Below are 15,458 nucleotides of genomic sequence, written 5' to 3'. Positions count from 1 at the left end.
ATGATTTAAATCATGTTTCCTCAATGTGTAGTGCAGTATATCTGTCCAAACATTTATCTGTATCTCTGATGCCTTTCCCTACTGGAACTCCCTTATGGGGTGGTCATGGCAATAGTCTCCCTAACTAATGAACTCCAGTGCCTCACCCTTAATAGGCCACCGAGAGGGCAACTCTTGCGTAGTGTTTGCTGAGGCTCCTAACTAATGTTCCTGCTGACTACTACCTAATGCTCCTTCCTGATGTTCGTACCTTCTATTTCTACCTAATGTTCCTACCTACTACTATTACCAATTGCTCCTACCATTTTGCCAAAAGGCAAGGCTAGCACATGGTGCTCACTGCCAGAAAATCTAGAGTAATGAAGAATAGGTGTGTTAGTTAAGCTGAGTGTTATATATGACAAGGAGAGATTGCAAGTTTGTGAACAGAATGCTAGTAGTCCATGTGCAGGTGAGGCAGAAAGAAAAGACACCTACCAGGGTCAGAGGAGCGCAACTTGACAACCACTGAAGTGCTGTCGCTAACCCTACCAATACCCAGGTGGGTAGTACTGGGAATATACCTCCCTGGTCGTTGGCTGCCTACCAGCTACTTCCTAACATTGCATTATAATATACAGTACAGTTACATTAGCCCGTAAATGTATTGAATAATTTTAGCTAACAAAGATATGTTTTTTGCAGTATACATTCAAGTAAAAATCTAAGTAATTCACTAGGAAACATACACAAGACCACAGAGTTTGGTTCCAAATGAAAAGAGTAACTGGACTTGCTCGGCAAATGTTCAACTACCTGACCAGACAGGATGGGTAAACATATTATTATTCAAGCACAGTCATATGCACAAAATCACTTCTTTATGAACTGTGGAACTAGATTCTTTATATCATAGATAAGTAGTTCTGTATTCCCAATATTTAATTTAATTCTGTCCCCATAATTTGATCTTTAAAAATACTGGTAAAGGAATAAATTTACCTTTGGGTACTGTCCAGTTTTGTGCCTGCGGTAGAGGACAATAGCAACCACCAGCCCACACACAAGCATGGCAGAAATTACAGTAAAGATGACTGTGGCAGGCAAGATAGGGAGGTTCCAGAGCAATTGCCTCACTAACTACCTCCCTTGTTCCAGAACGGACCTCTAGAGGTGTCTCCCATCTGGGCTCAGACACTTGGTGATGAAACCATGATGCGCGAAGGTCAGCTGGAAGGCGCTCCTCATCTAGCTGAAGAGCCAGTTCACCCTTCTTCACCTATAAAGAACAGAATTACATAGTAATTAGCATATTACACATACTAGTATTTGTATACTTACTTATACAATATTGAGCCATTTTTGTCATTTTCATCAAAATGTTCAATCTAAAATCTTTCAGATAAAAAACTTAAGTTCATTTCCAAGAAACCGGATGTGCAGCTAATTAGCTATACGATCCGAGGACTCGTAGGAGTACTGCAGATTCAAGGCTGTGCTGCACATGATAGCACAGTAATGTGGGGCTCCTTTAGGGTGGGAAAGGTCTTTACATAGATGTACTCCTTTCCATGTGCTGACAATGTTACAGCCTTATTGAAGATGATTTCTAATTTATGGTGGAGTCTGAGAACACCTATAATTACTGGCCCTGGAAAAGAATTATTTCCCAGATATATTCTGCATGAGGCAACAGAGGCACAAGCGGGGGATCAGAAATCCAACTCTCCACCCATATCACTCTAAAAAAATGGAAAAAGGAACATGAGGAAGGAGCCAACAGAAGATTTATTCCTCTAAGGCTGTCGTGTTTCTGATGCTACCTTGCTCATAAGGCAAATGCCTGAGCGCACAAAAGATGAGAGAAAATTATTACCATCGTAAATATCCTAATCCAATTTAGGATATTGAACCAGGGCATGTGAAGCGTCTGAGGGTAAACCATGGAAAGTTGTGTGGGGCCTGGATGTGGAAAGGGAGCTGTGGTTTCAGTGCATTATACATGACAGCTAGAGACTGAGTGTGAACGAATGGGGCCTTTGTTGTCTTTTCCTAGTGCTACCTCGCGCACATGAGGGGGGAGGGGGTTGTTATTCCATGTATGGCAAGGTGGCGATGGGAATAAATAAACTCTGACTATGAATTATGTACATGTGTATATATGTATATGTCTGTGTGTGTATATATATGTGTACGTTGAGATGTATAGGTATGTATATTTGCGTCTGGACGTGTATGTGGGTGGGTTGGGCCATTCTTTCGTCTGTTTCCTTGAGCTACCTCGCTAACGTGGAAGACAGCGGCAAAGCAAAATAAAAAAAATAAATATCAGTAAAGGGCATTTGATGAGAACATTATGTCTTTTGAAGTTTTTTCAAGATGCTGGTTTTTCTTAAACTAATTAACATTATCTCGGAAAGCAAAAATGGGTATGTTTGAAGGAATAGTGGTTCCAACAATGTTGTATGGTTGCGAGGCGTGGGCTATGGATAGAGTTGTGCGCAGGAGGATGGATGTGCTGGAAATGAGATGTTTGAGGACAATGTGTGGTGTGAGGTGGTTTGATCGAGTGAGTAACGTAAGGGTAAGAGAGATGTGTGGAAATAAAAAGAGCGTGGTTGAGAGAGCAGAAGAGGGTGTTTTGAAGTGGTTTGGGCACATGGAGAGGATGAGTGAGGAAAGATTGACCAAGAGGATATATGTGTCGTAGGTGGAGGGAGCAAGGAGAAGAGGGAGACCAAATTGGAGGTGGAAAGATGGAGTGAAAAAGATTTTGTGTGATCGGGGCCTGAACATGCAGGAGGGTGAAAGGAGGGCAAGGAATAGAGTGAATTGGAGCGATGTGGTATACCGGGGTTGATGTGCTGTCAGTGGATTGAATCAAGGCATGTGAAGCGTCTGGGGTAAACCATGGAAAGCTGTGTAGGTATGTATATTTGCGTGTGTGGACGTATGTATATACATGTGTATGGGGGGGGTTGGGCCATTTCTTTCGTCTGTTTCCTTGCGCTACCTCGCAAACGCGGGAGACAGCGACAAAGTATAAAAAAAAAAAAAAAAAAAAAATATCCTAATAATTATTATCATAATCATTAACATAAAACCCCAAATTCAAGGCTGTACCTGACACAGGATCACAGAAACAATGGACTCCTTTCTGTCCTTGATGAAACTACCTGTTTCCATTAACGATGATACAGTCTCACCAAAGGTGACTTTTCACTTGCGGTGTAACCTCTTGCAGATGGATTCTGGTAACACCCTTTATTTTCCTGCTTCTAATTGTAGCACAGCCTTGAGGCTGCAGAAGTACCATACAAGAGGGCTTGAGGTTATATATTGTATAATTTAATTATACAACCCCAGTGCCCCTAAAGTTTTGTCAAAGAATGTCTTGCTTCACAGGAGTCCATCTTGTCTGTGCTACTGAGTGGAAAAAGCCCCTGAATTAGAAGTCCTAGGAGATTATAGCCCCAGGGCCCCTTTGTGAAAGGTCGACTGTAGCGAGTCAACCCGAGGTAGTGCCTTAATGAAATGCAGGTGTGCAACAAGAGACATTTATCAGCCTCCTGCTTCAAAAGTATTCTCTTTCTCCAATTCCTTAGTGAAGCACAGTTCCTCTCCACTGTGCCAGACCATGGCTCATAATCAAACGCTCTGCACAATCACACGTTATTTCCTACACATGAAGTTATTTTGACCCACACCAACTTCCCTCCTCCCAAAGAACACAACCAATCTCCCAAACACTACTCAAAATTCAAATACAAACCAACCCTACCCCTGCACAATTAAAATCTGACAATTCCCCTGCAACAGGTCCTTGTGCATAACTGCCACAAAAAACATTTGTCCTAATAGCAAGCTAAACCCAACTTTCAACTATCCTGGCTTCACAACAAAATCCCTAACATCTAGATTACCAACATAATGCTTATCATGGAATCCCTGAAACCACCCAGATATCTGTCTTCTCTCCCCCTTCTATATTACTACTGCCTCCAGTATGCATAATCCTGGAAATACTAGTCTACTCTAGGACTGATCATAACATTCCTCTTGCACCCACAGCAAGGTATACAGATCCAATGACTCCACTACTACAGTGCACACAACCTCACACAACACATCTTGGATGGCTTCAACCAACCACAACTGCTATACCACAGTGTTATTTGCTAAAGATATCAGTAAAGTACTTGGCACTTCCTGATACAATCCTCACGTGAAACATACTTGACACCACCCTACACAACAAAAAATAGTTGGTCAACTTCATAGCTGTCTACCAAACCAGAGCCCCTCATTTAGGCTTCACCTTCACATCTACAGAGGTCTTATTCCCCAAGTATAGAGTACTGCTCACACATCTGGGATGCTCTTTCACCTGAGATAGCCATAATTGGGATATGTTTTGCCTATGCCATCTTGGTTACTATGTTTATAAAGTGGAGATACTTGAGAACATCCTTTACACTATGTGGCTGTTGTATTCTGTTATACTCATTAGTCAAATAAATGTACATCTGTCCATTTATATGATTAGTATCAGCACGAGGGTAACAGTAAGCTACTGTACACATAAAATGTTGATCTATCAATTATTATTTAAGTTAATTTCCAATCCAGAGGTGGCATCACCAGCACAGAGCTTTTCACTTTAACCATACCCCTAAATCCATGTCCAGTGTGCTTAAGTTAAACAAGAAATTATACAAAGACTGCAAACAGCAGCAGACCACTGGGTAATTTTGAGGCTGTATGTGGTAGCAGAAGGGACTGGAAACATCCATAGTCACCTAGTAAGGCTGGTGATACATAAGAAAGTAAAAAGTTAAAGGTAAGGCTGGTGATGCATAAGATGGTGAAAAGATAAAAGTCTACAGATATGGGAAAATTGCTTGCATTAGTAATCTTCTGATAACATTTGCAGGTCAATGTCACCAATGAAGATGTGTAAATTAGCACACTTAGGCACTTAGGTATACTGAAAAAACTCACCTTCTCTTCCAACTGATAAGCTATATCAATCTTATTGTTACCAAGAAGGGTAAATTTGACTTGAGTGAGATCAGGGAGGTCGACCACACCCACCTCGTTCTCCAGGGTCTCGGCTGTCATTTGTTTCAAAAGGTCATTCACCTACAGGAAGTAATTGTAACATGTGTCAGCTTTTTGTTTTTACCATTATGCTACTTATATGGTTATTTCTATCAAAATTCAGCTCAAGTTATACTGATCAACATGTTGCCTACTGAAAACCCTGTTTTGAACAGAACACTGGTTAAAAAATTCTGTCTTATCCCATTCAAATGCAACAGCACACATGCAGGCTAACTGTTATACAGGCAGAGTTAACAGTAACAAAAATAATTTCTTAAACCTTTAAAATCATCTGTGCTTTCCTTAGGGTGTGAAGCTGTTTACACTGTCTACCACAAAGTTCAATGAAAGTTATAAGAATGCTGTATATCTAATTGGTAAAATGAAAACATCTGAGATTTGGGGTTTAAAATTTGTAAAAACATTTAAATCCTGAATTGAAATCCTTATGATTACTGAATAAGAAAGTTTAACACTGATATGAGGCTAATTCCATCTTTTATGACAGTTAGACAGTCCTCCTATCCTTTGTTAAGATTCTATGCTCTACTTGTCATCACATGGCAACATCATGGGGTTCTCCCCGGCAAACCTTTGTAGTTGGTCCTATCAGGTCACTGACATATCTCATTTCACTATTTACAGTTTATAATGTAAGTCATGCATCCATCTACCAAGTTTTTCTTGTTTGTGACACATATACTGAATTTCTTGGATTTATTATGTGATATTTTTATCATTTCAATCCACTTGGGATTTTAATAAAGTTTTTGCAGTAACTCTACAGCAGTCTTAGTTTAACAGTAAATATCTCCTACAACACCTCAACACAACCAACTGTGATTATGTCCGTTGCTTTGGCTTCACATGTTTTTCTTTGCCCTTCACCTACTTATTGTCCTCTTGATGTTGTATGGGAGGGAATGAATTGTGGAGTGGAAGAGTGAGTGAAGCATAATAACAAATTTGAGGTGGTTTGGGTATCCATAAAGAATGCAAGACTGTGAGTTTATAAGGGAAGTGTATGATAGTACGATTAAAGAGGTTGATATGAGAGTAACACTACCTGTGACATGGGGAAACAGAGTGGATGAATACAGGAGGGAGAGAGATGGTGGTAGAATGTGTGGAATAGTGTATGCGAGGGAGGCATGAAAGGACAGGGATATGTGGAGACTCCTTTGCTTTGGCCACCTTCTTGATGGGAGTTCCTGGAGGCAACAGGCATCAGAGATACAGAAAGATGTTTAAATAGATAGTCTATGGTGTCATGATTTGGCTTACCCATTAATACGACTTACCTGGTCACGGATCTCCTTGCCTTTCGCTCTACCAAGATGGTTCATGCCAGCTTCACGTCCTCGAAAACCAAGCGTCACCACCACTGACTCTACTGCCACTGCCTCTGTATGACCAAATCATGTATGTCACTACAAAATTTATAGTATAATCCATAATTTCTTTAAATATGATGACATAAGTCATCAAAACTTTAAATTTGTTTGTTGATAGTTCTGAAATTTTGAAATATTCTTGTGCATTTTTTATATGAAGATACTTATGAAATTTCTGTAGTATATATATACATGACATGGAATCACAAGTAACAACTTTTCGTTAATGGAAGATATGAGTATGAAGTAATTAAAACTGCACACATACCGCACTCTCTTTCACCACGAGTAAAATAAACAGTTGGCTGAGTCTTGTGTCCAGTCTCATCGACACACCAACACTTGGGGGCCTCCATGAATCTCTCTTGGTCACTTGATGGTGTGTAACACTGTGTAGGGATAAACCGTCCTTCTTCATCACACTGAGCTACATACTTTAGGGAGTTATTTTCTTGAAGATGTCGCTGGAGGAGCTGACAGCGTGTGAGGGTTGGCTCTCCCTCTAGATAGATGGTCACAGGACCATTGCTTTTGTTACTGATTTCATATGACTCTTCATCACTACTGTTGTTATTTTTGTCTTCATTTTTGTCACTGTCACTGCTGCTAGAGTCCTGCAACACAAGAGTGTAGATTTAGAATGCTGTGATGTACATGTGAAAATTTAGAAGCTTTCAAGATTCTTTTTTTAGATTAAGACATTATGCATGTGAAGTTACATATGATATAAGAACACCTCTAATACATTATCTCATGGGAGTGGTTATTATGCAGTAGCGTTAAACATACTGTTTATTTATGTAAATCAGAGAAATATTGAAATGTCAATTTTTTTTTTGAAAATGTTTATGTTCTTGAACACAAATGCACACTGCATCAGATTTATACAGTCATTACAAACGTAATAAGCAATATGTACCTCTTCAAAAGTGAAAGCTAGACGTGTTTTGGGTGGTTCAGTGGGAGGGAGACATGCAGCAGGTCTGCCTTGGTCATCAACAAAGTTTGCAGTGCATGTGCAAGGATCAGCATTGCATATGACTTCAAGATGGCCATAACATGTCTGATTGAAACATGCTTTGGCACGGGAGCATGGCACAGGCTCCATGCTAGCAGCTGACCAATATGGACACAACACCAGGTCTGAGGAGACAGTAATGTGAAAGTTTTTTCTTTTCTTAAATGGAAACAGAAGCACACAATGTACATACTCATACTTATAATAAGAATGTAATAATTCCTCTTAACATGAATAGGGTAATTCTTCTTAGACAAAACCATATCTAACCTTAAGGAGTTGCCTGATTTGTCTGTGCATCAATGGTGTACAAACTAGTTAGGCCTCTACTTCACAAACAGTGTTCCTTACACTCAACTGAGGTAAACAAAAATACAAAGAAAATTGAATGAAGCTTACACAGAAATATGTTTAGCCAAATCAGGCTCAAGTTAAATGTCTTTATAAAACTGGACAAAAGTCTGTTAAAATGAATTAATCATCACCAACATTTTAAGGATGACAATCATTATATTCAAGGTACACTCTCTTTGTGAGATATTCTCAAGTATTTTTCAGAAATCCCAAAAAGGTTATCATTATGATCAACCAGAGCATAATTTTCAAAATATGAGTGAAATATACATTTCAACATGGTGGGATATTGTTTGTGTGTGCTACATGTCCTTTAGCTTATGCTGTTCCACTGCCTGGCATATGTGAGTGTTTTCAAGGATATGTAGTGAAAATTATGGTACTTTTGAAAGAGTTTTTGATAGAAATATGATCACAAAGAATTTTCATTAGTAATACTTATACTGTACAAGTCCCACAGCTTAAATTAAAGCTGTTACATAACTTAAGGGCTCAGATCTCTTACAAGCTCCCTTGATGTCCAAGTATACTGACTACTGTATGGAAAATTTTCGTTATAGTGTACATTGTTAATTTGTATGAAGACGAATCATCGTCCATGATTCAACTATCTCTAAATTTCTAAAGATCATGAAGGGTAAGAACAATGCAACAGCCTAAACACACTCAATCATATGCAGTTTAATTTTGTGTATCATTGTAAATCTTCCTATTAGGATTAGTTTCAGCAGAATCAGATGAAATGCAAGGAAGCTCACATGATGATATCTTTGTAAAAGATGGCACAGAAATATAAGTATATAATGGTGCACAAGCACAAAAAAAAAAGATGCTTACTACAAAAGCCCCGAAGAGACAATGGATGCAAGACTAAGTGATGCAGTGCAGCAATAAGCATGATTCTAAATGGCTGATTGGCACAGTTACCATACTTTAAAATCAGAAGTTAATGCATTACACTTTTACCCAGAATAAGAACTTGCATTTATATAGTTTGTGCAGTAAAAGCTTGCTTTATTAACACTACTTATGTAGCATGCTGAGAGAATATTCTGTGTACATATATATATATATATTCACATTTATTTATTTTACTTTGTCGCTGTCTCCCATGTTAGCGAGGTAGCGCCCGAAACACAAAAGAATGGCCCAACCTACCCACATACAAATGTATATACATACATGTCCACACACACACATATACATACCTATACATTTCAATGTATACATATATATACATATATACATACACAGACATATACATATATACACATGTACATAATTCATACTTGCTACCTTTGTTCATTCCCGTCGCCGCCCTGCCACACATGAAATGACAACCCCCTCCCCCTGCATGTGCGCGAGGTAGCACTAGGAAAAGACAACAAAGGCCACATTCGTTCACACTCAGTCTCTAGGTGTCATGTATAATGCACAAAACCACAGCTCCCTTTCCACATCCAGGCCCCACAAAACTTTCCCTGGTTTACCCCAGATGTTTCACATGTCCTGGTTCAATCCATTGACAGCATGTCGACCCCGGTATACCACATCGTTCCAATTCACTGTATTCCTTGCACTCCTTTCATCCTCCTGCATGTTAAGGCCCTGATCGCTCAAAATTTTTTTCACTCCATCCTTCCACCTCCAATTTGGTCTCCCACTTCTCCCCATTCCCTCCACCTCTGACACAGATATCCTCTTTGTCAACCTTTCCTCACTCATTCTCTCCATGTGACCAAACCATTTCAAAACACCCTTTTCTGCTCTTTCAACCACACATCTCTCTTACCCTTTCATTACTTACTCGATCAAACCACCTCACACCACATACTGTCCTCAGACATCTCATTTCCAACACATCCACCCTCCTCCGCACAACCCTATCCATAGCCCACGCCTCGCAACCATATAACATTGTTGGAACCACTATTCCTTCAAACATACCCATTTTAGCTTTCTGAGATAATGTTCTTGCCTTCCACACATTTTTCAATGCTCCCAGAGCTTTCGCCCCCTCCCCCACCCCGTGACTTACTTCTGCTTCCATGATTCCGTCCACTGCCAAATCCACTCCCAGTTATCCAAAACACTTCACTTTTCCGTTTTTTCTCCATTCAAACTTGTCTCCCAATTTAGTTGTCCCTCAACCCTACTGAACTTGATAACCTTGCTCTTATTCACATTTACTCTCAACTTTCTTCTTTCACACACTTTACCAAACTCAGTCATCAACTTGTGCAGTTTCCCACCCAAATCAGCCACCAGTGCTGTATGATCAGCAAACAACAACTGACTCACTTCCGAATCCCTCTCATCCACAACAGACTGCATACTTGCCCCTCTCTCCAAAACTCTTGCATTCACCTCCCTAACCACCCCATCCATAAACAAATTAAACAACCATGGAGACATCATGCACCCCAGCCACAAAGCGACATTCACTGGGAACCAATCACTTTCCTCTCTTTCTACTCGTACACATGCCTTACATCCTTGGTATAAACTTTTCACTGCACTTTTCTGCACTAGAATTGGATCACCTGGATGGGTAGCCTAAAACAATGATGCCAGTATCTATAAGACTTTCTCAAAGTTTGGAAAATCAACCTTGTACAGACAAACATAGTTGCAAGATACAAATAACTCAATGATGTACATAAATCTAACAGTTTCAACACTGATTTCATATCATGAATCTTGTCAATGTGTTTTAGGGATGAAATGGTTACGAGAAGAGGAATTATATAAATTTCTGAAAACTAATGAGCTTCTTAATGTGCCATGTAATCTGCCCTTGCCCAGTACATATATAATTATCAATTCTAACTTTCCATTATTCTGCTCCCGAGTTATAGCACCTGTATTATGTAAGTTCTTCCAAATAAACTTTGAGAGTGCTTCTATCATCTGATGATAATCGTGCAGAGGACAACACCCCATCATATGACAAGCTAAATTTTCCTTACCGACATATACCATTAACAGCCTTTAGAAGTCTCTTTTGTTACAAGGAAGGCACAGGAAAATATTCTACTGTAACCCTATGAACACCATTGTAGTTGTACAGCTGATGACTTTCATGTCATATGTATAATGTGACCTTGTAGAAATTGTATAGGTGGATGACCTAACTGAGGAAGAGGAAAACCTATGTACCAACTGGTGAGGGGAATGAAAAGGAATACTGTGGGAAATGCAGGGAGGCCAGCACAGGTCATCCTGATCACCCTCAACTTCCCTTTCATTCACACACAAGACACTATGAAACAACTGCACCTAATTTACTATTTGTTCAATTGTAGGGTGATGGGGGACTCTCTTAACAGATGACAGGTAAAGGGCTAGAATTATTCCAAATAAAAAACCTCCAATATCCTCCTCGTTTGTGCCAATCTCTCTCACAACCAGTTTCAATATGTACAGCCTTTCCCTTTATTAATGCTGCTTTGTTCAGTGCTGTTGAAAATTTTTGTTGCTTGAAAACAAAAAAATATGATAAAAATGTATCAAATAATTCAAAAGTCCCACAAATAAACACACAAAATACATCAATCTCTTTTCTCTGAGCTGCACATTCAATCATTGAGAAGAGCATTTGCTGAACAGCAGTTAGCCAATTTAGCCTTGCTCCACTCCACCAGTGTTAAGTGCTCTCCTTGTGTTTGTGTTTACAGCACTATGGTAACTTTTTTCTTATATTACCTAATTTTTATGTCTTACTGATCCAATCCATAATGACTGGAAAAAGGCCTGCAGGTGGTACTGTAGATAATGGGGCCAGGTGTCAGTCTTGATCTGCAGATGCAGGTCATAACATGTGATAAGGCTGATGAGTGTCAGGTTCATATTGGTCAGAATTTGAGTATGGCTACACCCATTACTAGAATAGTTCTGAAGAATAAACAGCTCCTACCACCTCATTACCCACCTCTGTCATGTAAAAATACTAACAGATGGTGGTCATATATACCTGCCATATGCAGTTATATCCCCCAAATCTACAGGTATATCCCCTAAATCTAATCAATTTGTCACCTTAATTTGTTGTGCTTATGGTGTAAGTATAAGTTTCTATTACGTATTTTTTGAAAGTTATTGCTAACTAACACATACCCGCAGATGGATAGGCAATGTCAGTGGCAGGATATTATAAAGTTTCTTAAATTGGATTCCTGATTCAAGGTAGTGAGGAACAGACCTACACAAAGCCAGGAAAAACCTGATTTTCACACAAGTCACTGTCAATATATTACCTTTTAAATAAGACACCATTTACTTACTAGGGCAACGAGCTTCACATCTACTCTTGCTCTTAAAGTTGTTACCATTGCCTCCACAGCCACTGTAAAGGAAAGGCTCACACTTCCTGGTCTCTGTGTTGTAATACCAGCGGGCCTCCCCACCTGAGCATACTCCGGCTTGGACTGGCTGACTACAGATGTCTGAGAATAAAATGGCATGTGCTGTCTACTTCCACTATAACAACACCAGTTTATGTTTTTTGATAATTCTGATGATAACATTTCATTTATATCCAAAGCTTTAAAATTGTTATTTCTTATTCAGATTTTCTTTTACTGATACTATTTTTAAAATATATAAAGGCAAGACTCCTTAGACAATCCTTACCTGGGTTCTGACATTCTTCTTGGCACTCTTCCATGGTACTGAAGTTATTATCATTTCCAAGGCACCCACCAAAGATGAACTCTTGACACTTGTCAGCAGTAGCATTGTAGAAGTAACGTTTGAAGAAAGCTCGACACATTCCCTTGGCCAAAGGCTGGGAACACCGGCCCTCACAATGAACCTTCTCTCCACTTCCACTTAAAGAAAAAAAAAAAGACAATGCACATTGATAAAGGAGTTTTATACATAAAGAGTAGGTTTTGCAAAAAAGATACATTTTGTTCACTGTGAGCTAGATATACAATCTCAAGATCCCTTTCATGGGGCTGCTGTAGCTTCAAGGCTGTACTCCTAATGGGAAAAGGGTAATACTGGTTCTTCTGAGAAGGAAACTCCGTGATGATGTTCTACTTCTTTCTCTCCAGTGACAATAGTACAACCTCATAAAAGGTGGCTTCCCATTGCCTTTATTCACAGTAATTTGATAATTTGCTCATCTTTCCCGGAATTCCCCAAGCATAAAAATAGCATGCATTTACCCAGAAGTGGTTAATGGTTCAAATCATTAAGATACAAAGCAGTTGTTTATTTAAAGATAATTTTACAGGAGGTTCAGAAGCACCAACCTATAGAAGGTAACCCTGCAATCATTGCATGGATCAGCTACACAGACAGCATCAGGATGGGAATGGCATGAAGCATGGAGGCACTCATTCTTGCAAACACGGGGCCTGATACCACGAGGGCATACAAACCCAACAGACACCTGCTCCAAGATCTGACCTGTGGGAATGTTAAGTGATCAGCATTTAATTCTAACAGAGTCTCAGAAAATAAGCATAAGTTAGTTCATAACCTGCTTAAGAAACATTTCCCACAATATTGGTTGATAAAGTCAAAATGAATGAGACGATACTAATTCTGCCATCATAATTTAGAGTCTACTTATGAATATTTTACCTCATCATCCTTCCTTTAGATCTTCTACTGAGTAAAGATTGATCATGATGGGGATGACTGGATAATGCTTTTAGACAGATTGATTATAATAATACTTCTTTTCTTTTAAACTATTCGCCATTTCCCGCGTTAGCGAGGTAGCGTTAAGAACAGAGGACTGGGCCTTTTTTGGAATATCCTCACCTGGCCCCCTCTGTTCCTTCTTTTGGAAAATGAAAAAAAAAAACGAGAGGGGAGGATTTCCAGCCCCCCGCTCCCTCCCCTTTTAGTCCAAGGACTGTATATGAAATGAAATGAGATAAAATGGTCATTGACTAATTGGTTTCTCTGTCAAAGGAGTAGAAAAGAAAAAATTTCATCTTAAAGATAGGAGATAAGGAAATTCTTCAAAACAACAAACACACCAATGTCATTCCAAAGCATGATTTACAAATTTCTGACAATAAACAAGAAACAAATGATTTCTCAATTAGCAGGAACAATCTAAGTAACAGATAACAAGGATTCCAAAGGGGAATTATACACTATGATTCTTCTACACTTCTACCAAAGAATAAGTTGTATCTTGGGAGGGGCAGAAAAAGCAGACTTTTCTCAATTTGACTACTATGTCTTTTGATAATTTTCTACAGAGGAAAAAGCTTATGAAGTTAGATATCTAAGATGGCATTGGGATAGAATTCCTTAAAAAGATTTAAAGTTAATTAACTAGATGGTAAAAGAGAATTCATTATCTGAGGTGCCTTCTCAGACTTTGTGATTGTCACACCCTTTGACCTACTGAAAAATCTTCGGTGGATTCATGGATTCTTTTTCTTTTTATACATATACTATAAGGAGGCAAGTACTTTGTTAGTTTACACACGTCCAATGGAGAAATATCGTAAATAGTTTGCCTAGCTTATATATATCAAAATAATGAGATACTAAATAGTTGCATCTTACCATTAGGTCCACATCGAACATGGCCACGGGTAAGAGTCTCATGAATAGGATGACCCTTGGCATCAACGCACCAGGAAAGGCCACCTGCACGCTGTTCACGTGCATAAGATCCATCAGCTTCACAAAGAGGGGCCTGAACTGTCATGCCTTGGGAAGAAGCAGGTGTTTCTGCAAAAATTGAAATAAACAAAACTAAAGTAGGTGAAATGGTGTTAATATAAAAGGTTGTGTAAATTGGCATGGTGCATTTAAATGCCTCCAAGCCAAAATCCTGTGTATAATGGTTAATTCAGTAAAACAAGGTGGTAGCACTGATTGAACATTAAATCCTTAATCCCCATTGTCCTGAATTTTTGAATTGGTAATTTGCAATTTTCATTAACCGTGCAAGTTAGGAGATAATTAAATGATGATATTTTACCTTCTTTACTGTACAAATAGGCATATAATTTATTACCTAATTACTCATATTGCTTAAACAATAATGAATGCATTCAAAAAGTTCAGATACATGCAGTATCATGGAAAAACTTTAATAATTTTAAGCACTAGAAGTGCAGCCTTTAAATTTATACAATACTTCAAAATATAAAATGAAAAGGACATAAAATTTATGGAATAAAGTAAAAGGCAACCTAGAATATTCTTAAGTTATCTAAGGGGATACAAGAAAAAAATGATGTTCCAACTTCCAAAGGTAACTATTATATAATGATGTGTAATTTACCCAGTGATTTCATTACTCTAAATTATGCATTCAAACTCTTATGAAGATAACTGAGTAGAATTTTCATTAATCACTTAACAAAAAGGGAAACAATGTAAGTAGATCTACATCATTTCTCTTGCTAAAGGCAATTAAAAGTTTCATAAATATATCTCCTCATGGATTTGAATTTTTTCCAACTCTGTTACATCTGTCTCTTGGCAACCTGTTTTATCAAGATTTGATTAGAAAAAATGAAAAGCCAGGAATCTTATAAATCATCTAGTTTTTGGACATAAAAAAACCAGGTGCTGCAAAATGTGGAAACCTCATGCCCTGGAAGAACATCTTAGAAATGTCACATCCT

General features: G+C 38.6%; 1 protein-coding gene across 4 annotated transcripts in view; it reads right to left on the bottom strand.

Annotated features, from left to right (window-relative positions):
• Positions 1–15,458, bottom strand: part of LOC139758369 (uncharacterized) — a 402,449-nt gene that overhangs the window by 4,178 nt on the left and 382,813 nt on the right. For all 4 annotated transcript variants that reach the window (XM_071679670.1, XM_071679668.1, XM_071679671.1 and 1 more), the window contains 9 exons: positions 14,386–14,553; positions 13,107–13,263; positions 12,481–12,677; positions 12,132–12,293; positions 7,396–7,619; positions 6,745–7,090; positions 6,384–6,487; positions 4,981–5,121; positions 982–1,258 (listed from right to left, as the gene is read on the bottom strand). In XM_071679670.1, coding sequence (XP_071535771.1) covers positions 982–1,258; positions 4,981–5,121; positions 6,384–6,487; positions 6,745–7,090; positions 7,396–7,619; positions 12,132–12,293; positions 12,481–12,677; positions 13,107–13,263; positions 14,386–14,553 — 1,776 coding nt within the window. The remainder of the gene's footprint in view (positions 1–981; positions 1,259–4,980; positions 5,122–6,383; positions 6,488–6,744; positions 7,091–7,395; positions 7,620–12,131; positions 12,294–12,480; positions 12,678–13,106; positions 13,264–14,385; positions 14,554–15,458) is intronic.

Source organism: Panulirus ornatus, chromosome 30 (genome assembly GCF_036320965.1).
Source record: "Panulirus ornatus isolate Po-2019 chromosome 30, ASM3632096v1, whole genome shotgun sequence".
Taxonomy (NCBI): Eukaryota; Metazoa; Arthropoda; class Malacostraca; order Decapoda; family Palinuridae; genus Panulirus; species Panulirus ornatus.
This window is presented reverse-complemented; position numbering and strand designations above follow the sequence as displayed.